Source organism: Sparus aurata, chromosome 21 (assembly GCF_900880675.1).
Source record: "Sparus aurata chromosome 21, fSpaAur1.1, whole genome shotgun sequence".
NCBI classification, from domain to species: Eukaryota; Metazoa; Chordata; class Actinopteri; order Spariformes; family Sparidae; genus Sparus; species Sparus aurata.
In genome coordinates, this window is record NC_044207.1 from 30310766 (window position 1) to 30332065 (window position 21300).

The window sequence follows — 21300 nt, forward strand, 5'->3', positions numbered from 1 at the left end:
CATGTGGGCAGACCATCTAACTCCACCTTTTACATAAAACAAGACCGTTAGCTCGAGGAATCAGTAGCTAGCTGAGCAACATCATGGGAATGCTCAGGTCCAATTGACCCGTATCCTAATCCTACTGATCCAACAACGCAACTCCTTGTAATTAACACCCGTCAACATATTCTGCCTCACTCTGAGAGACGTCACATCACAGGACATAAAGAAGGTTTGTCGCATTTCACTGTGACTTTAAGGAGAAGATGTTACCTGCTGTGCATCTGCTTCTGATTCAAAGGTGATGAACCAGTTGTCGTTGTAGGCAAATTCACAGTTGATGAACTTGGGTAAGTTGTCCCCTTTAAAAAGAGCCTCGACCTCCTGCAGAACAAACCGGGAGAAGAAGTTATTGCAACAGTGACACACAGTGATAAAACCAGCTGCAAATAAAACTCAAACCAAAACAATTAAGTATTCGTTCCTACAGGAAAAAAGTATCTGCTGGTTTGACCTGAAACAGATGTGAAAGCTGCGAAGTCGAGACTTTTACAGGTCCAATTTGTCTCGACTTCACGCTTGTTTTGCTTGAAAACAGAAAACAAAACTGACTGTTGTTTCCATTTCCTTTCACACATACATTCTCTGTTGCCACACCCAAATAAACCTCTTTAAATGTTCTTAAAAACAACAACAACAACAAAAAACACCAACCTAAAACAAAATACGCCAGTAAATTGCTGTTGGCGACGGTTCTTTCTGAACTTATTTGTTTGCGAGAAAGAAGTAAAGGTCAATTATCATGTCTGAGTCCTGTTGTAAATTATTTAGTTGGCTGTGAATACTTCATGTGGCTCATAAATTCAGGTATGCACCAGGTCCTGCTGCTGGTGCCCAATACATAAATCACGTAGTAACACGAATAACAGAACCGACGATAAAGGTCAAAATTAAGTGGGGAATGAAACCTGAGTCAAGCTAAAAACATCCAGCGGCACATGATAAAGATTCAGACGAGAATAAGAAAAATCTTCCTTAAATCTTCCGTCTGCAGCTGCAGTTCCTCTTACGTCCTCCTCGTCTACTGCAGCTGAGGTCAACACACTGTCACATGTTCCGCCATGTTTACCAAACGTTCACATCAACTGATACAACAACATTAAAGATCGCACGGGAAAAGATTTATCTGCCACACTCCGGAGCTGAAACTGTACTGCTGTGAGAAGCCTCTTCAGCTCTGAGTCCTCTCAAGCTGAGCAACATAAAGATTACTGCTCTGATATCAATCTGTAAATATTATACAGCTGCTGTTCAGGATGTTTCAGTGGCTGCTGCATTAGCAGGAAAAGGATATCGAAGTAACATTAAACCTCCTGAAATCTGCACAAACACTGTGGGTAAAGCCTCTGTTGTGGCTGCATTAGTGAAAAAAGGATGTGGAGTTTGTCTCCGTCTTTAAGTCCTGATCAGGTGTCGGGGTCAACAGGTGGGCTGTTTTATTTTAAATGTGCTCTCTCTGCTGTCACGGTTTATTCCACTGATGGTCTCCTGTCTTAAAATGTTTCTGGCTCACAAGTTACTGATGTTAGCTAAACCAGTAACGCACACACGTTCCAGGGTTCCCACACCTTCTAAAACGTCAAATTAAAGGACTTTTCAAGGACTTATCAGACCAAATTCCCTCCAATTCAAGGAGCCAACACAGCACAGTCTGAGACCGGGATCAAGGTTAATTACTGTTACAAAACTGAGAATTTTTATAATAATAGCAGTACTATCGGCTGTACAGAAGCTCAGAGACAACAGAGAGAGACGCTTGAATGTGTGAACACTTCTCAGTCGAGTCGCTTTCCCTGAGCTGCACCAATTAATAAGGCCAGAACATTTATTTGCAGGATATTATGATGTCACAGTGACCTTTGACCTTTTGGATGCTAAATGTCATTGATTCATCTTTTTTTCTCTCTTAAACTTTCGTCTTAAACATTTTGTCGTACTTTTCATTTGATTTGTTGGACAAAGATGTTTTACTTGAGGTCACAGTCACCTTAGACATTTATACCAAATGTGTGTTTTGTCTGTGAAGCATATCTGAGTCAAGACAGCAAATAAAAGTCTTGCCAATGATGTGAACGAACCATGAAGTCAAACTATCGATTACACGTGTGTCATGTTTGTCTTTAGGGTGTGAGCAGATTCTGTAAAAGTGTGTTTCAGTGGGATAATCACACATCTGGTCTGGGACCAATCCAGTTATTGTCACAGTGCAAATCAAACAGCAGGAACATCCACTGACCTCTATGGGCGTGCTCTCTGGAACCTCTCTGAGGATCACGATGCAGCGGTTCTGATTGGGTCGCACCTTTTCCCCCTTCTCATCCACTTGGACCAGTGGCAGCGCTGGAGATCGGAATGACAGAAGGAAGAATTCAGACTTTAGTTTTTAATAAAAGCCATTTTTAAAACGGTATCCTCTTGTTCTGTGGTCGTGTCTCGCTGGAGCTGCTGCTGCTCCTTTAGTTTGTATCCATAAGCTTTTAGAAAACTGGCAGAAACACAGAAATGAACGCAGGGTTCGACCAGAAGGCTCTGTTTTTATCTGTATACAACGCTGAGCATAAATGAGCCTTGAGAGAAAGATATTAAATACTACGACACGATGCACAGCAGCATAAATAAATTACAGTTTGTTTACACTATCTGAGAAAAAATCTTGACACTGCTCACATCACTGAGCCATAAAGTACAAGTGAAGCTTCAAGCCAGACAGGATTAATTTAAGTAGTAAATAAGGGATGTGAATGTATCAGACACAAGCAGGTGAGACTCTGCTGAATGCACTTTAACAAGCTCTCCTGGGAAATCAACCCCAACCTCATGCTGTTAAACATTCACAGCGCCTGTAAGTTTGTCTTCTCGTTCAGCCTCCTCAGCAGGTGAGCGGCCATCATTAAAGTCCGGCTCTACTCCCAGATTGTATTCAGACGGTGTAATCATGAGGCTGATAATAAACGATGAAGGACGAACACTAAATATTTTACTTACATCGCAAAATGTCGACGATCAGCTCCACGTCAGTGCTGAGCTTTTTGACGTGGTCCAGGTTGGCCACCGTCACTATTGGCACATACTGGTCACTGTCCATCTGGGAGATGAGGTACATGTCACTGGCCAGATTCTCCCTGAGAGACAAAAGAAGAAGCAGAGGAGCTTAGTGACACTTCAGGATGCAGCTCAGACATGCGGGAGGTGGAATTATATCCACATTTACTAGGGGTGTGCCAAAATATCGATACTACGATATATCACAATATTCCGTCTTGAGGTACGTTATCGATACACTGGTGCCAAATATCGATATTTAAAAATTTAAAAAAAAACAACAAAACACCACCCCTCTTCGGTGGACAGCTTTATCTTTATTCAAACATAGGTATACAACCAAATAAAATTTAAAAAATGGTTTAAGCAGCTCTGAAACCCACACATATAGATATTTAATGATAGTTGTGTGTCAGTGTGTGTGTTAAGAAGAGACACTGTGCAATATACTCTTTGTTTACTTGGCTGTCATTCATGTGAAATTGATTGACAATGTTTTGTAATTCCTGTGAAATGGATTCAGTGAAGTCAATAAATTCTGAATTTCTTCAGCGACACAGATATCGTGATGTATCGTGGATGAAATTTCTTGCAATATATCGATTATCGCAGAATCGCTGTATCGTGATATTATCGTTATCGTGGGCAAAATATCGTGATAGTATCGTTATCGTGGGCAAAATATCGTGATAGTATCGTATCGCGAGGTACCTGGTGATACCCAGCCCTAATATTTACTCAGACAAATGCACAGTAATACCTGTCGTCACCTCAGAGGTGTCACATTAAACTACAGCATACACTGAATATCAAGCAGCTTTGTTTAGGAAACCCAACAGGAACCAATGTGGGAATGTGTACCACAGGTGAAACTCTTGAACCTCTCAGCTACTTCAGTCTACAGCCGTTGCACACTTGGCTGCTTTAATTATGCAACTGTGAGCCGACTGGTTTTCTCAAAAGGAAAAGCAACGCTGCTGCTCATAGTTTCACTTTCTCTAAATATTTTCTCATCCTGCATTTCATAACCAAACAGCATCCTCTGGTTTCTCTGTCTCCCTTTCACAACTGATCATTGTCATTTTGGTTTTGCTGCTTCTACTGTAGTTTTGCCAGGAGATGAAAGTCTAGCGACCTGTACTTGATGACTCGCTCCGAGTTGATTAAGGGGAGAAAAACAAAAGCCACAGCCAAACTTTGTGAGAACTCAATTCCCTTTAAAGCAGCAGCTAAACTGCCGCCACCAACGCAACGACATTCAACAGGATGAAATAAGGCTTTCATTCAGACCACGCCTGACGCCCACAGAGAGAGGGAGGGAGGGAGAGCGAGAGGGGAGAGGGGGAGGGGGAGAGGGGTGAGAGAAGGAGAGAGGGGAAAGAGAGGGGAGGGGAACAGACATGAGAGAGAAGAAGGGAGAGACGGGAAAGAGATGCTGGATCAGCTAATGAAAATTAGCCTGTTCACCGGGTTACAAACACTCATGACGACTGCAGAGTCATTAGACGAGGGAATGAAAGCCGAGTGTCGCCTTTCTCACTGAAGACAGAAGCCAGATGTTACTGGTTGTTAATAGAGTGGGGACAAAATAACGATATGGCAATATGTTATTGATAGACGAATATTGATTCTCCCCTGATAATCTAATTTACCAGACATTAACATTTGAACTGCTCTCTGCCAGGTCAAATCACTTTACTGTGATAATATCGTGTTGTTAGCATGTATGTTGTCTAATTTTGATTATTAGACAGAAAATGCGATCTTGTTACAGTCGATCTAATCTTGCATGAAACATTTAAACATGAGTGTTGTATGATAAGGAGAGCAGATGGTCACAACACAACAGAATTATGAGCCACAGACTGACACTGAACTTCTCGTTATCCGACGTATTAAATATCTCCTTCTGCAGCTGAGGTTGTTAAACGAGCGACCGACGAGCTGCTCGGCTGCGACGCGTTAGACAGCACGCAAATGTCACTTTGTTCCGGTTACATTCTGGTGAGGTTCTTACCCTTCAGTACCTCTAACAACACAATTTCTGCTCCATGGCATGTAGACTACAGAGCAGTTTACATGATGGATACACACACAGTTTTGTGGACCCTACAAGCGATGCAGACATGGAAATCATACTTTTAGCTCGTCTTTCGAATGTGTTAAAAATACTTATAACACAGTGGGGCGACCTGTTGTGCTGCTGGTTTCAGGACGGATCAACAGTATTTCAGGAGACAGAATAACCAGAGGGGGGAGATTCCACTGAGTCATCCACAGAAGCCTTTCTTCTCTGCCTCTTTAAAAGGTCGCTGAAGAGTGGCCATTTTTCTTGCTGTGGCTCAATGTAAGTGCTTTTTTTCCTTCCTATTAACAAGTGTGAAACGGCTGCTGAGCGATGAGAGAGGCGGACGGCGTCTCAGATTTTAGCGTGATGCTGCAAGTCCTGAACGATCTGAGGTTTAGTTTCAGAACGAGGGAGAATTCTGCAACATTCTTATTCATTTTCTTTTTAGGAGGTACTTATAATTATACACCATGACAAATATTTCCTGAAACCTCTGTTAGGAAACCTGCTCATAGTCTTAGTCATGTGTAAAATCACTGAGCTAAACTCACCGGGAAAGACAGAACTCCAAGGTCTTCTTCAGGTGCTCCCTCAGGCCCTCCTGGGGATTCTCTTGCTGGGGCTCGCTGCCTGCTGACACACGGGAAAATGTTTCGGTGAATTAAAGAACAACTTGACTAACGCCTGAAACACTGGGAGTTAAATATGATTCAAATCAATGAAATGTAAGGTTGAAAATAATGAATTAAAAGCAGGATGTGGGTGGGGGAAAGCAGAGATGCTGAGCAAATTATTCAAGGATTGCTTGTATGAAAACACAGAAGAAAAATAGTTTACTTATATTTGTTCGCAGTTCTACAATAACGTTAATGAATCGCCTCGCAAATGTGCTCACTGAGGGAACTTTAACTGAAACTTCAGGAGTGTTTTACCACCGTAAAGCTCAGGGTACCATGCCTGCCAAACATTTTTACAATTAATAAATCAATGGGGAGTAGAGCTGTAATGATTAATCAATGAATCCATTAGTTGTTAATTATTAATCGCCAACGTCCAACTCTCTGAATCCAGCTTCTTAAATGTGAATAATTCTTGGTTTCTTTCCTCCTCTGTGACAGTAAACTGAACTTAACTAACTAAAATCTATAAACGAGACATTTGAAGAAGTCATCTTCGAACACGAATTGATCGCTGACTTGTTATTAGAGCGTAACAAGTGATCGACAGTCAAGAAAATAATCTTCAGATGAGCTGACGATGAATATAATTGATGGTTGCAGCCCTCATGTGGAGGCAATCTTGGAAAACAAACAATCTCAAGACTTCAAATTGGATAAAAACATAATGGTTCAATTTTGTACTTTCTCCTCTGTTCTCTCTCCACTTTACAAGCGGCTCACAACACATTTGAGTCGGTCTGTATTCATTTGCCTCCAGAGGACAATCAGAGCTCAGGCTAATCTGCAGACGAGTGACTCCTGGAGCTGCTCATTTACTGGATGGAGGATGGAAACAACAGAATGTACATGTACAGTGTTTTGTGATATTTCTCTCCCTTCAGCTTCAGTGTTGTTGTTGACATTTCTTTCAGGGAGAGGACATTTTGAGATGAATGTCTCGTCTCGCACCGTGTCCGGCAGTGGTCAGTGAAACTTTAACGCTGCCATAAATAAAACATAAAACAACAAGCAGCTCTTAAGCGGTCGTTTTCTGCTTTCAGACATAAATTCTGCTACTTACGGTTGAGCACAGCTCTTAACAGGATGGTGCAATTTTAATCTAATCAATTAAACGTCAACAGCAAAACAAAGAGACATTATTGCTCATCAAGTAGCTGTGAATAATCACTTCACCTGCCGACCAGAGTAAGTAGAAACAGTCTCACCTTATATTTCTGTCTCTTTTACAGTAAACGCACCCTTTTTAAAGCCTCAAATTATTTCTTTACAATTACATTTCAATGTTTTTAGCCATTGTTTGTTTCTACGTCACTGTGTCGTCCTCCACATATTGATTCAAACAAAGCAGTACACCGGGTCAGATCACTAATAACATCGTCCCCGTCTGGTTGAGGGTGCCACAGAATAAACTTCCTGTATTGTTTGGAAACCACAAAGTCTCCGGAGCCTTGTAGACACAAGGATACTGACCTGCGACCAGCCCACAGCCTGCTCCGACAAACAACCAATCACTAACCAGCCCACCTGTGCGCCCTGGTTGCCCGGGCTCGGGGTATTCTGTGAAGGCGGGCTCGGAGCCCTCCAGGGTGACGGAGGCCACGGGGGCCGGCTCGGCCAGCATTACTGGTGCCGGTGGAGGCTCATCTGGGTCGGTTAGTAGAGGCTCCTTGTAAACTTTGTCTTCACTGGCTTCATAGCCTGTGACAATCAACAAGGGGAGGTATGATAAGTATTAAAAAGTTGGAAGGATAGGAAATTTGAAAAGCCATTTAGATTAAAAGTGGTGACTTTCAGGACGAAGTGCCTCAAATCTGAGCCTCACCTTCAAATTTAAAACTAGCAAAGATGTTGGCTGGAAGTCATGAAATGGAAAAATTAATCCCCATTAATTCCTGAAACTTTCTATGCTATGGCATCTATATTCATCCTTTTTAAGTACTTTAGTGAACACCTAAAAGATGTGAGGACCATCCAGTTTGCTCCTGCTGAATACATTTATACATGAGGAATTAAACCAAATCAGAAAACTGGTCATGTCTTAATAACTCTTGTAAGAAGGTTAGTTTTTTAGTTAAACAAAACCTTGAGTATGCTCTTCTAATAGTTCTCCTATAAAGTAACACAAAGCCTCAAATTACAACTTTTTATCTCATTATCATGGGGATTTTTTTTGTTTTTAAATAAGTTTTAAGTTGTTCTTTTTCTTACTGGTGGGAATAGGCTTCCACACCTCTTGTGTTAACAAACAGAAATCTGCTTTTTAATGAACCAATACTTTCCATTTTTACTCTGCTGTTTCCTCTATCACTATGAAGGTGACTGTCAATGACATTTAAGACTTGAGATTAAATGTGAAATGTCTGTGTAGGAAGTGTTGAGTTTCACTGTACCACAGAAAACAAAAAACAGCAAAGTGGAAGTGACTTGTGAAAGAAAACTGAACAGAAATTCAGGGTGAGTGACACATGAACAGGTTGTCGTTTTAATTTGAGTGAGTAGAGTTTTTAAAAACCAAGAGAAACTGGTAGACATGGCAGTTGACAGCAAATTAAAACATGATGACATCAAATAACAAAAACATGATAGAAACAGCTGTTTCTGTGATGAGGTAAATGAAAGGAACATGAAGTATTTGTAGATTTACAGTCAGGTAGCAAGACACAATTCCTGCTAAAGCGTCAACGATATTAAACAAAATTGTAATACTGTTATTATATAATCCTTCAGGATCTTGTATTTCCTATTCAAAGACAAACAACATTCAGCAGTAGTTTCCTCTGACAAGCAGGAAGCCATTAATTTGATCTTGTAGATTGGTTTGAAATAAATGAGAAGACCTCAGTAGCAGTCGCCATGGCAGGACAACAGACGGTGCACTTCACCAACACAAAATAAAGCCTGACATCAGAGCGCCGCTCCCACCGCTTGATTGGCAGCTAATCTAAGGAGAGTGCAGTGTGTCTCTGACCGTCATTCAGACACCCAAGTTAAACATCCAGTCATCATCTTTTTTAATGTATCAAACTCACAACATTTAATCTCAAACTGTCCGGCAGCTTTTCGTGTATTCTTGAGAGAAACGATCAAAATTCAGAACCGCAGCAGTGGACCACTTTCCAAAGAGCAACGCAAACACTGACGACAGAGTTAACACACAAAAGTGCTGAAGTGTTGTTGAGACGGTTAAACCAAACACAAATTAAGTCTAATCTTTAGAGTAGGCGGCAATTAAAAGGAGAAATTGGAGCGTGCACCTGAATGCAACACATATAAGACGTGTTTAAAATGATTACATTTTCTGACTAGTTTTGAAAGATTCTCATACAAGATGATGTGTAGTTAGATTAGCGGCATCACGACTCCAAACAACAGAATTAAAATCAGTTTATGTTCTGATTTTCTCAGCCTTTATTCTTCTCCTACACACCTGTCGCTCCACAGGTGTGCAAAAAGTTTACTCAAAATACATCAAAATGAGCATTCACTAATCAAACACGAAACTGGGGATTCTTCCACTGTTTTCTCTCTCCACAGGCAGCACAGCATGGTAGTACTGTGTAAATAATCCAACGCATCTTCAATAATTTGTTTCTTTCCATTCTGTTTCCCAGCAGCCATAAAATGAAAAGCAGAAGAACTAGCTAAATAACTAGCCGTCGCACAAAATCATGGTGGATATGGATTATGAATCTAATTATTGATATAAATTTGTTTTAATCTAACTTTTTATTCGCTTGCTTTGGTTTTTAATGTCTTCTAAGTGCCATTTCTGATGTTTTCTTAATGTTTTAACATCTGATTTTGATGCATGTCTATGTCTCTGCTATATTAATAAACTTGCCTTGCCCAATATTGTTAATTTGTGACAAAATTTGTGACATAAAATCAACGTTATCCAACTGTTGGACTGTTTTTGAGAACAAAGTTGTTTGTTTATTGAGAATGTTGATCCAAAAAAAGAACAATCGTATGAATGTTAAGCATGGGAGAGAGCAGCGATGGCAGTTGATGTGGGCAGCTTCCATTTTTAAATGTCTGAATTAAATCCAGAAGCCAGTCACGGTGCTGAGCGGTCAACACTGTCACCTTGATAACACCATAAAAACTCATCGCTGACAGATCTTTATTTCCTCAAAGATAAAAATACAACCATCCATTTGCAGGTCAGACTATTGAGGAACACAAGTTTCCTTCCCTGATGGTTAATTTACGATAACCCTGAAAAAAAAAAGGCCTACTGTGTGAATGTCTAGACTATATTAAGTCTCCGGTCGTCAGCGATGAATGTTCCATAAATGTCCTCACAGATGTAGGAGATGAAGTAGGTCAGGACGTCAATCAAGAGTCAAACACAGACTAATCAATAATTTCTGTTTCGCCACCATATCCGTGTTGCGTCCGCATTGGCTATACTTGGCCGGGCACATTAAAGTGAGTGATTACGGTCATTTGTGTAGCGGGGACGGTGACTGTGGTTGGAATATTCATAGCTCGTACTAAATTGAGTATGAATGATTTAAGAGGCGTCTCGCCATGACGAGAAAAGTGACGAGAATGGACAGACGCAGGCTGCAAAGTACAAGATGGGTTTTGTGATCAGAAGCTAACGCATATTTCAACGAGCCAACCGTGTTGGACAATATTGGATAATTACAGATATACTGTACTGACTTATATACTGGCAGAAAAGCAGTAAATAGGATGCATTCAAAGACTTCAGTTCCTTTCAGAGTTTATCATCACAGAAAACAAAGTTAAATTCTTACTGCCACTTCATCTTCTCAAAGTGCCTCAGCTACACATTACTCCCACACTGATACATCTCGAAGGAATCGGGAAAGTTTAAAAAAACATTAAACTGCAGTTTAAAATCATGAGTGTGTGTATGGCAGGTACACAAACTGGAATTATAACTGTGCCTGAACTCCAACAGTTGTTCAACATTTCAGCTACTTTCAGAAATTCACCTACAACTGACAACTTCAATAAGTTCCTGGTAAAGTGGCCACTGCACTACAAAAACAATGAAAGCGTAACAAGTCACTACAGCTTATGCTAGCGGATGCTAAGTATGAAAGTGGTGAGAGAATTTTGCATGTTAAATCACTGGCTGACCTTCTGGGCCGGGGTCGGCCGAACTATCGCAGCCTTCCTTCCATGGCTGCAGGGCAGCAGTTGTGGTGTCAGCACTCCCGCTGGGGTCCAGGCTAAACATGTGGTTGGCCCATGCTTTCGCATTGGGGTTGAGGTCTGAAACCTTGGCGGATTCCTGCAAACAGAACACAGAGACTGGTAAGAACAACAAAAACAAATATTAACAAAGTAATTGTACTTGATAATAATTCTGACCCACAATAGAAAAAACATGTCCAGTATAAATGGTCAGTAAACAAAAAATACTCATATTTAAGAAGCTGGGAAGGCAAATGATTGACACTTTTTGGTTGTTCACAAAATAAAAGTATGAAAGATGACAACTGGCAACTAACGAGACTGTCACTGATTAACTGTTAAATCAGTTAAATTATGACAGTTAAAACATTGTTACAGAATACCACGAGTTATACTGTAGTCTGTGATGCTTTTTGCAGATATAGTTCCTTTGTTATTGTTATTTTTCTTTCCTAAATATTGTTTTATAAAAGCACTGAAGCTGAATACATAGTCAACCATTTCTAGAACCCTCCAATACATGAGTTTGGGGGCTGAGATTAGGAAGTAAAATATTGTGAAACCGAGACATCAACGGAAATACAGATATTTTTTGCAAGATAGCCCAAAAATGTCTCAGTCCAACAGACACATTTTTTACTCCCAAATAACAATATCAGAGCATCTTTTTCTACATTATAGTGTTTTCATCTACTGTATATACAGAGATCTGTGACAGGTCAAAATCGGCCAAATGATCGATCTAACTCGCTCGACTCATTTCACCATTCAAGCTAAAAAAATCTGCAATGAGGTTCTTCAAACATATGACACATTCTGAACACTGAAACCGGAAAGTGTCCAGAAGCAACATGTTATTATTTGATGGCAAAGTGGGAAATGGTTTGGGAACCCCTTGCTTGCAAAACCACATTTATATGAGTGTTTTGTGACAAACTGCATCATCGGGAAAAACCCATTATTGCAAAATCAAAACAAAACTGAAAATATAAATTGGGGACCAAGGTAATTTCCTCTCTGCTAAGCTTTCTGTCAAATAAAGGAAAAGAATGGCATCTGAAGGACTTCTCCACCTTAACTGAATCATTGCACAAGTAAACAGGGCTCCGTTAATCACCCAGTGTTTTAATAACTTTAATGTTTATTACCAAATAAACTGACTCCAAGTGAAGTGAGGAGCAGAAGTGTGTAACCAGGTTGGTGGAACCTGTTATGCTAACAGATCAGACAAAGACAATAAATTAATATTATGCAACTATATTGATAATCTTGAACTGTTTTGAGGAATTGTTTTTAGGGAAAAAAATCAAAACACTCAAACAAACTGCATATCTTTGGGATGTGGACCAAACAAGACATCCGAACACGTCGTTTCAGCTTTTGGAAACGCAGGTTTTACACAATTTTCTGGCATTTTTTGGCTAAAGAACTAATCCATTAATCAAGAAAACAGAAGATCAAAATCATCATTAGTTGCAGCTCTAAAAACACATATAGAGTCAACAGAAATGTCCACAATTTGAATGTATTTTCTGACAACAGAGATCCTTTAAGACGCACTCATCAATCATGTCATGCGACCGCCTGATCTGCCAACAAGACTCCTCAGACCAGCACCGTCTGACAGGAGCTGATTCAAACAGACAGACACTGGTACAAGCTGACAGGGACCAGGCCCATAAACCTCTTCTTCCTGCTGGACATACTCACAGGATCAAAGCAGCAGTTCAGCATGCATGTCTCACAGGCTAACAGACTGTAACCCAGAGCCGTGGTCAGAGCCAGCGTCTCATTGAAGTCCTGAGGCAGAGCGGGCCAGGCGCTTCCTGGCGGCGGTGGTATAAGGCTCCACTGCATCCAATCCATGATTAACACATATAAACAGAGTCTAAGTATCTCCACAGACAGGCAGAGGAACACTCCCGTCCAACATTGTCTGTCTTAAGCCATAACCCGGGCTCCTTCAAGTGAAACCGCCAGCACCACACCTCTGAGTCGTCCCCGTCAAATCACAGCCGCTGCCACGCTCTGTCTGGCCCCTCCGATCCGAGCTGCTGGGTTGATTCAACAAATGTGATGACAGCACTGAGGCTCCAGAAGCTCCGCTGCCCCGGTGGGCTTGGCTGACGTTGCAGAAGCTGACTGGCTGTCTTGCTCCTGTTAAGCAGCCGTCTCCGCTTTTGTTTTGTCGCCGTTGCACTGAGTCATTCTCCGGCATAATAGGAGCTGTAGAGGGAGTGTGGAGTCGCACACCTGAGCTCAAAACGAAGCCTGCTCCAGTGATCCACGTGCTAGATCAACCCCGAGGCATCACTCAAATTAAATCAGCTCTCTTGAGCCTTGGTTTTAATAGATTATTCAGCTAACGAGTTGCTGAGGCAAAAGAGAGGCTGAGAAAACTTCCTTCTGATCTACGTCGCAGCAATCTGAGACACAAGGAAAGACAGATTCAAGGAAAAGAGTTGTGGAGAAAGGGAGAAAAAGAGAGATAAACCTGACTTGATAGAAGATGAGCAGCAGGAGACATTGTCCCTGGGTCGTATTTCACAAATGCTGCACTACGAGATCATTCGGGATGCGTCTGGCCAGACAGACAGACACACACACACACACCACCACTGCTTATAATCCAGCCCTGCACGAATGTAAAACTCCCACTGCTGTCCGAGCCGGCTGCCATAGAAACTGTTGCTGACATCACCGGATGTGTACGTTCTGGACGCTTGACCTTTCCAAATTTTTAAATGTTCCCTTCCTTCACAGAGGAGGAAAAAGGTTAGCTGCTTCCCTGATTGAGGGTGTATTTCGGGAGGAGACGAGAGGATGTGATTCATCATGAACCTCGGACGGAGACGAGTTATTGTCGGTGTCATCGGAGGGCAGCCGGCGTAGGGCTAGGTTTTATTGCTCTGCCCGTCTGATGGAGGCGAGCTCGCAAGCAGCTGACAGAAAGACAGAGACAGCAGCCATGCAAGAGTCCTTCAGGGGAGAAAACAAAAACAGCTGAATTTGGACTGATCTGTCCGTCTGCAGACCTGAGGCTCTTCTTCCCTGTGTGACAGCCACAGAGCTGAGGGGGGTCGGCGGGCCAGATGAGTGCTGAGCAAATGCTTCATCCTGAGCCATTACACTAATACAGCAACAACAGACGTGGGTCAAGGTGATGAGCCATTAACAATTCAGTGCCTCTAAATGTGAGCTAGCATTCAAAGCCAGTATCTCTTTTTTGGCAAGTTTTCAGACACGGCACAACATCCAAAAGTTATCAACAAACCTTCATCACATGTAGATGAAAAATGTGATCTATTGTTCACAAAATTAGTAAATAAGAGCATTCCTCTAAAAGCGAGCCAGCAGTTTAAATTGTATTTCAAGACACGACCGTAGAAGCTGGTGCAAGAAATTAGTCTGGAAGCCCGGAGAAATAATGGAACAATCAGAGCTTTGCAGGCAGGAATGACTATGAGGACATTATCTTCCTGCAACGCTCGCAAGCTAACGTCTTCATCCATGGACAAAGTGTTGAAAACATGGCCAAGTATAACACAAAGTATTCTTATTCCTTCAAAAGGTCTTCAACTAAAATCAAGGCCCGCTTGTCAATGTAACATTCTGACAATGAGATGAGGATCTGATCCCAGTCTGAGTCGTCCTCTCTTTCTAGCTTTAGTCAACTGATTTGATTTTACACACAAGACTATAAATAGGTCATGTTCAATTTCTAGTCTGTTTCTAACACATATGTGCAAAGCATATGGTGCATCATTCTGTTTCTCTGTGTGCATGTGCGTGAATAAGGAATGAGGTGGGAAATGCACGAGGGTCTGGAAGCACAACATGGATCGTTGTGTTACTACTGGGTCTAAACTAGGTTTTATTACCGAGATAAAAGAAGATTTGAATCTATCTGGTTCTTAAATGTATCATTTTATTTTCTTAGAAAACGTGAATGTTACAATTAGAGCTGCAACAATCAAGAGAAAATTAGGTGGCAGTTACTCTCATAATTGATTTATCTTTTCAGTCATTTTAATGCGACTATATATCAAAAAGATTGCTGCTTCCAGTTTCTTAAATCAAAAGGATTTGCTGCCTTTCTTCAACATTTACAAAATAAATGAAGAGTCTCTAGGTTTTTTTCACATTTTTTTTTCCATTTTATAGACCAAGCGATTAATTAAATAATCAACAGATTAATCAACAATGAAAGTAATCATCAGTTGCAGGCCTAGGTATAATTAAGTACAACTGAGAAAAGAGGTGTAATTTCCCCATCTTAAAAAGGGACATTATGTGGTTTTTAAGAGGAAATTCAACCTCTGAATTATGCAACAACATTTTGTACTACAAACAAATATTTACCTTTTCTTCAACTGGATAAACAAGCTGTACTCTGACGCTAGAAAGGATATAAAATACACATAATATATAAAGTAAAACAGTATGAAACTGTGTTGTCCTTTAAGGTCACTTTGTTTATTCAGTTTATTAAATCATGGAACAAAGAGTTTATTTAGTTTGTTTTGTCTTCCAATTAAAATACGTAGTGCGCCTTCAAGATCTATTCGGTGCTGCTAGCTAAATTAAATGTTTTACTAATAAAAGATAAATACTTCCTAATGAATAATTCTGCCATTTTAATCAGAATTAAGTGTGCAGACTCAGCCGTCCATCTACATTTTAAGAGAATTACTGACAATTTGTTTGTGGGTTCAAGCCTCAATGTGAAGCACACTGACAGCAGCAGTGAAGAGAATAAAATGTGTATTTACAAAGACAACTTGGACTGAACTGAGACTTCTCTGCAGACTTCTTGTTCATTTCATCACTTTAAAACTGACAAAGTATGTGGGGGAAAAGATTTCCTCCAATTTCTCAGACTTTGCTCAGGGACCTTGACATCCTGAACTGTGTGTATTCAACCCTGGAGGCAGTATTTTGGTTCTCTGACCGCTTTTCCCACCACTAATCCCAGCTTGTAATGAGACCTACAGCCTGAAGCATTAGCCCACTGGACTCAGTTGGAGGGGGGAGGTTTGCCACTTCCTTTATGCTGCCAATCTTCTTTCCAATCTTGAGTGTGTGTAAATGACAGTGGAAAAAAGACAGCGGGCTCTTTCCATTTCCTAATTTTGGAGCTCTCGGGAAAAATAACTTTTTCTCCGCCTGAAGGCCATCCGCTTGCTTCTTACCCATTTCCTTAGTTCCACATTCTTTCCTATTTGAAGAGGTTGATTGAAAGCCATCAACGTGGAGACACATCTCTGTGCTTGCTTTCTGACAGTCACAGGTTCACTCTCTCAAAACACCTCCCTGCATTTCCTCTGTCCTGACGCAGCAGCAGCGCTTCACCACTCGGAGTAAATTACCATCACTGCTAGAAAGTTCAAGTATGTCCAAGAAAGATTTTCCTCTTAAAACACAGAAGCATAATCTCTGATCCGAGGAAGAATGATTTAAGGTGCTGGAGCCTGCACTAGAATTATAACTGCGACCTAAACAGGGAGTGATCTGGAACCTGCACATTTTCCTCCGTAGGCCGTGGAGTTGGTGCCAAATCTGCAAAAGTAAAACTGACTTTCAATCCAAACCAAAAGCCGAGTGACGCCACCAGCCAGGAAAACCAGCCACCCAGACACCAGCGTCACAGTCACTGTTCAGGGAGGGGATGAATTAGAAACTTGTGTTGTTAATCTACCTTACACAGCTACTACAACTCACCGCCCACCTCCAGCCTAACCAGCCCCGTCTTGTCTAAGGAAGGAACCAGAAATCTTAACGACACTCGGAGAAGTGGCTGGTGGGAGAGGAGAGTTTACTCGTCACAGCCAGAATTTACCAGTATTTGGCTGGAGGCTGGTGTAATATCCCACTGTGGTGACCGCATTTAGCCTTGACACTCTTTGCAGAAGTGTCACATGTGCTTCCATCAATCAAACCTGCAGGGTTGTGAGGCACCCTGGCAGAATCATAAGCCTCACAGACTGTGCAAATGAACTGAGGAGTCAGTGGGTATAGCGCGAAGGATTACCTACACCGGGAGGTCTGTGAGAAAACACACAGACATAATCACCTTAGTGCTTCCCCTCTGCAGTACGCTTTGAACCCAAGGATGTTTCTGCTTCATTTTTACTTCCTGTATTTACGGGATTTTGGCACAGTCGCTGCGTTTCAAAGCTAGACGTGCCACATTTTCGTCCCGGGATAGGTTTGGGTACACAGAAATGTCTTTACACAGTCCGTCATTGGGACTACACATGTTGTACCACTCTTTATAAAAAATAACAACTTCAGTTTATTGTTGATTGCATGCAGCAAGCATCTGTATGTGATGTGTTTCAGGACACCAGACACCAAGCTGGTGAGACATTATGTGCTTCAGTGCTGCCAAGAAATGTACTGATAAAAAATATATACTTTTCATGGATTTTGTGATTTATATTCTTTTAGTTTTACACACAGCAGTTCTCACCATTCTTTGGGCGATGCAAAGGGAATATAACATTGCCATGGAGTCGGCCGTGGGCTTAAAGGTGCCATAAAAAGTCATGCTGCATTAACGACAGGCAGCTCCTGTTCACATTGTTATCATGGAGGTACATACGCCTGACATGTTCACATCATCCCAGAAATAACGGTCATAAATTATATCATCATCATTTTAAAGCCATTTTACGCCACTTATATAATGATAATGAACTTTCAATTCTTATGATTCACACACAGGAATTGGAAGATGAGAATAAAAAAAAATTAAAATAACACTCAATAAATATAACAAAATAAATAAAACAACGCAACCAAAACAATAAATAAAATGTGAGAAACTGTTTAGTTGCTGAGCCCAGGTCACATTAAAGTAGGTAAAACCCTGATAGTTATTCTGGTATCATGTTGGCTAAATGTTGATGACAATTCCATGTAAACAAACACATGTTAACACAATATCGAGGTCAGGAAAGGTTCCTGAACTATTGTGACGGGGCGAGAGGCACAGACTCCAATCGTCTGGGTTACATTTGCTAAAAAGTCTAATTGTCTGTTTGTGTCTATTAAGCTATAACAAGAGTCTTTTAATATGATCTAAAAGCACATTTGTTTATGTTCATCTTGGATGTACACTGACAAAAATGATCTCTGATGTAAAATGGATCAGTTGTCTGCTAAAGCTTGAACAGCTGGTAATCTGCAGTCCTTCTCATTCTTTGCCATTTGTCGTTTCCTGATAATTGTACCATTCGGATTCCCATCAGTAATCAGCATAAATTGATCATGTATATGCCAATCCACGTTTTCCAGCGCAAAAAGTAAGTTGTGACTCCGGGTTGTAGCTGATGTCACTGACAACAAGTGAATCTATCAGTTAAACGAAGACAAATCTTGTTACCCGTTTAAGACCACAAACTCTCTCTGAAGACGAGAGCATCAAATCAAAGCCAATGATCGCTATAATTTATATCAAACAGGCTCCTAATTGGTTGTACGGTCCATTACTCCAAAAATTCAACCCTGCCACATCTTTTCCTCACTGTCTTAGTTTGAATCTTTTTTAACCTGAGGCTCACAAAAGGCGTGAGGCAATCACAAAGAGAAAAATATGCATAAAGACATAACAAAAACTGTAAAGCCACTGACTGCCCAACACGCTCACAAGTTCTTCATCAGAGCTTACAACTGTACTGTGTTTGACCCGAGCTCAAGTCAGCCACAAGTTTTCTGATTCTTCTTAATCTGTTTAACTTTCTCAGGCGACAGGAATAGAGCTCAGTCGTGTCGGTGAATGACCAGGTTTCAATCTACAGGTCTTAGCCAGTAAATATTGTTCAAATTGTGCTTTTGTCTGCCCCAAAAGAAGTAATAGAAACTTTCTCTGCAGCTCGGAAAATTGTCTAGTAAAGCCCGTTTATGTTGACCCGTTTATATCAGCTGAACCTCTGAGGACAAAGTGCAGCCATGACTGATGACTGCATCGAGATATTGTTTGGTCTGTGTGATGGATGATGACAGGCAGAGCACCAAACTATCAGCTCAGAGGAAACAGAGGTCCTGATGCGACGCTTCTAAAAATAATCTCCAAAATAAAAGTTCCACAACTCATCTAGATGTTTCCCCTCCTTAACTACCACTAAAACTACTGACTTTGTCTGATTAACACATTCCAGACGTGCCAATCACAAACATTTGCTGTAGGTTCATTCTCAGTCACTAATGAAGATGGGAGTCACGTGGCAGATACGACATGTGTAGAAGACTCCATGAGAACATTTCAGACACTTTACCAGACAAAGTAAAGCACTCGTGGTAGCCCGTCTACACCCAGTGGAACAATTCAACAACGATAAGCTGCTCATGGCTGCTGACTTTAATCAACTTACAACACAACTCAGTAAAGAAGCTTAGAACACGAGATGTGTAAGAACAAATATATTAACGTCCTTAAAAAAAGTGTTTCCCACACATAGACTTCTAGGCCAGTTACAAGGTTTTTACCGTAAATTGGTAACATTGATCACATTTGAATTACAGTTATATGGTATCATGTGCTTTAATAAAACTACATGGAAGAGAAAGAATGCAGAGACCTAGACTGCAACTAATGATCATTTTCACTGCCGATAAATCTGTCGATTACTTTCTCACCGGTTGTTTGGTCTTTACAATGTCAGAAAATTGGGGAAAAATGTCGATCAGTGTTTCCAAGAGCCCAAGATGACGTCCTCAAATGTCTTGTTTTGTCCACAACGCAAATCTATTCAGTTTACGGTCACAAAAGAGGAGAGAAACCAGAAAATATTTACATTTAAGAAGCTGCGTCGCATTATTGACTTTTTTCCTCTCAAACCGATTAATCAATTATCTACATATATAAATAACAGTACAGGGGGACAAGCTTTTAAGACTACTGAAAACATCTGTATGTATCTGTAATGTCAAACTTTGTCTTGCAGCCTGCAATCATTCCTAAAGAGTCTTCCATCTTTATGAACCTGCTACTGATTTTCTGTTACTTGGTGTTTACTGAAATACGACAACAGTAAATTTCCCAGAGTTTTGTCTAGTGAATAGTTTTTAATTATCCAACATTTAAAATATATTACCATCAGCCTCAATAAAGCCAAAAATGTAAAAACACTCTCTGCTTTCCACACACATGCACATCAGTTTCACATACAACCTACAATTACGGTTGGCGGCTAACCCTGTATTAGGAGGGAAACACACTAATGGAGGTGTAGACGACGTGTTATGGCTCTGATCCGTTTGGAGGTAATACTACGTCTAGGTCTCGACAGCAGGAGGAAACAGCGTTGTGTGTTGCAAACTTTTCTTAAAGCGGCAGCTGTTGTGAAACAATTCAGGACTCCTTCACAATTTTAATCTGTGTAACTGAAACCTTAATGGATCAGTCAGTTTACAGAGAATGAGTTAAGGATTGTTTTTGATGACTTAACGGCAGTCAATAATCAATAACCAATATTTGTTGGTTCCAGCTTCACAATGATTTGCTGGGTTTGGAATTTCAATCGTATCTCATTGTCGAGTGAATATTTGGGGGTTTTGGACCACTGATTGGAAAAAAAGCAATTTGAAGAAGTTGATTCGGTCTCTGGAAAAATGTGATGCAGTTTTCCCTCTTAACATTTTATAGATTAAACAATTTAAGAAGAAAATGGCACAGTAATTGACAATAAATGTATTATTAGTTGTGTCCTAAAAATAGAACCGCTTTGAAGAATGTCTGAAGAGCTGCGATTCAACGTCTGTCAGCACCAGAACAAGCAAAACAAGACAGGAGCTGCCAAACCATCTTAAAACAACTTAATGTAATTGTGATAATAGTAAATAAACACTGTGTTTCCTCAGTTTGAGCTCCAGTAGATGGTTCGTTATGTTGGTGTCGTCACTTCCAGTGAAGGCATCAGAATTACAATCTCGACTGCAGATCTACTGAACCCAAGATGTACATCTCTATTTTCAGTCCTGGCATTCACGCTCCAACAAGAAAGAAAATGCCACACCTGTGATCAATAGTGCCACTACAGACTTATGAAAAGAAATGAAATAAAAACAGGTCATAGTTATTTAGTTACAAGAGCTGGTTGGTTTTCTGCCTCGTGTTTCTTTGTGAAGAACTTCTCTATTATTCTTAATCTGTGTGGGAAATCGATGCCAGTCAAAAGGGGGCAGAGGCTGATGTGATCCATCAGCCAGTCTGGAAGTGAACTGATGACGACTCCGAGGATGTTTTCTAAAAAATCTAGGTGGTTGGCACTCGGCCACTACGGCTGATAAACA

General features: G+C 40.8%; 1 protein-coding gene across 5 annotated transcripts in view; it reads right to left on the reverse strand.

Moving 5' to 3' along the window:
• The window catches only part of LOC115572453 (La ribonucleoprotein 4B), a 44057-nt gene that overhangs the window by 15617 nt on the left and 7140 nt on the right, over positions 1-21300 (reverse strand). For 2 of the 5 annotated variants that reach the window (XM_030402528.1, XM_030402526.1), the window contains exons 3-8: positions 10948-11101; positions 7357-7530; positions 5704-5785; positions 3028-3164; positions 2279-2382; positions 256-366 (exon numbers count right to left, since the gene is read on the reverse strand). In XM_030402528.1, the coding sequence (XP_030258388.1) occupies positions 256-366; positions 2279-2382; positions 3028-3164; positions 5704-5785; positions 7357-7530; positions 10948-11101 (762 nt within the window). The remainder of the gene's footprint in view (positions 1-255; positions 367-2278; positions 2383-3027; positions 3165-5703; positions 5786-7356; positions 7531-10947; positions 11102-21300) is intronic. The other 3 variants (XM_030402527.1, XM_030402530.1, XM_030402529.1) reach the window with 3 other exon arrangements.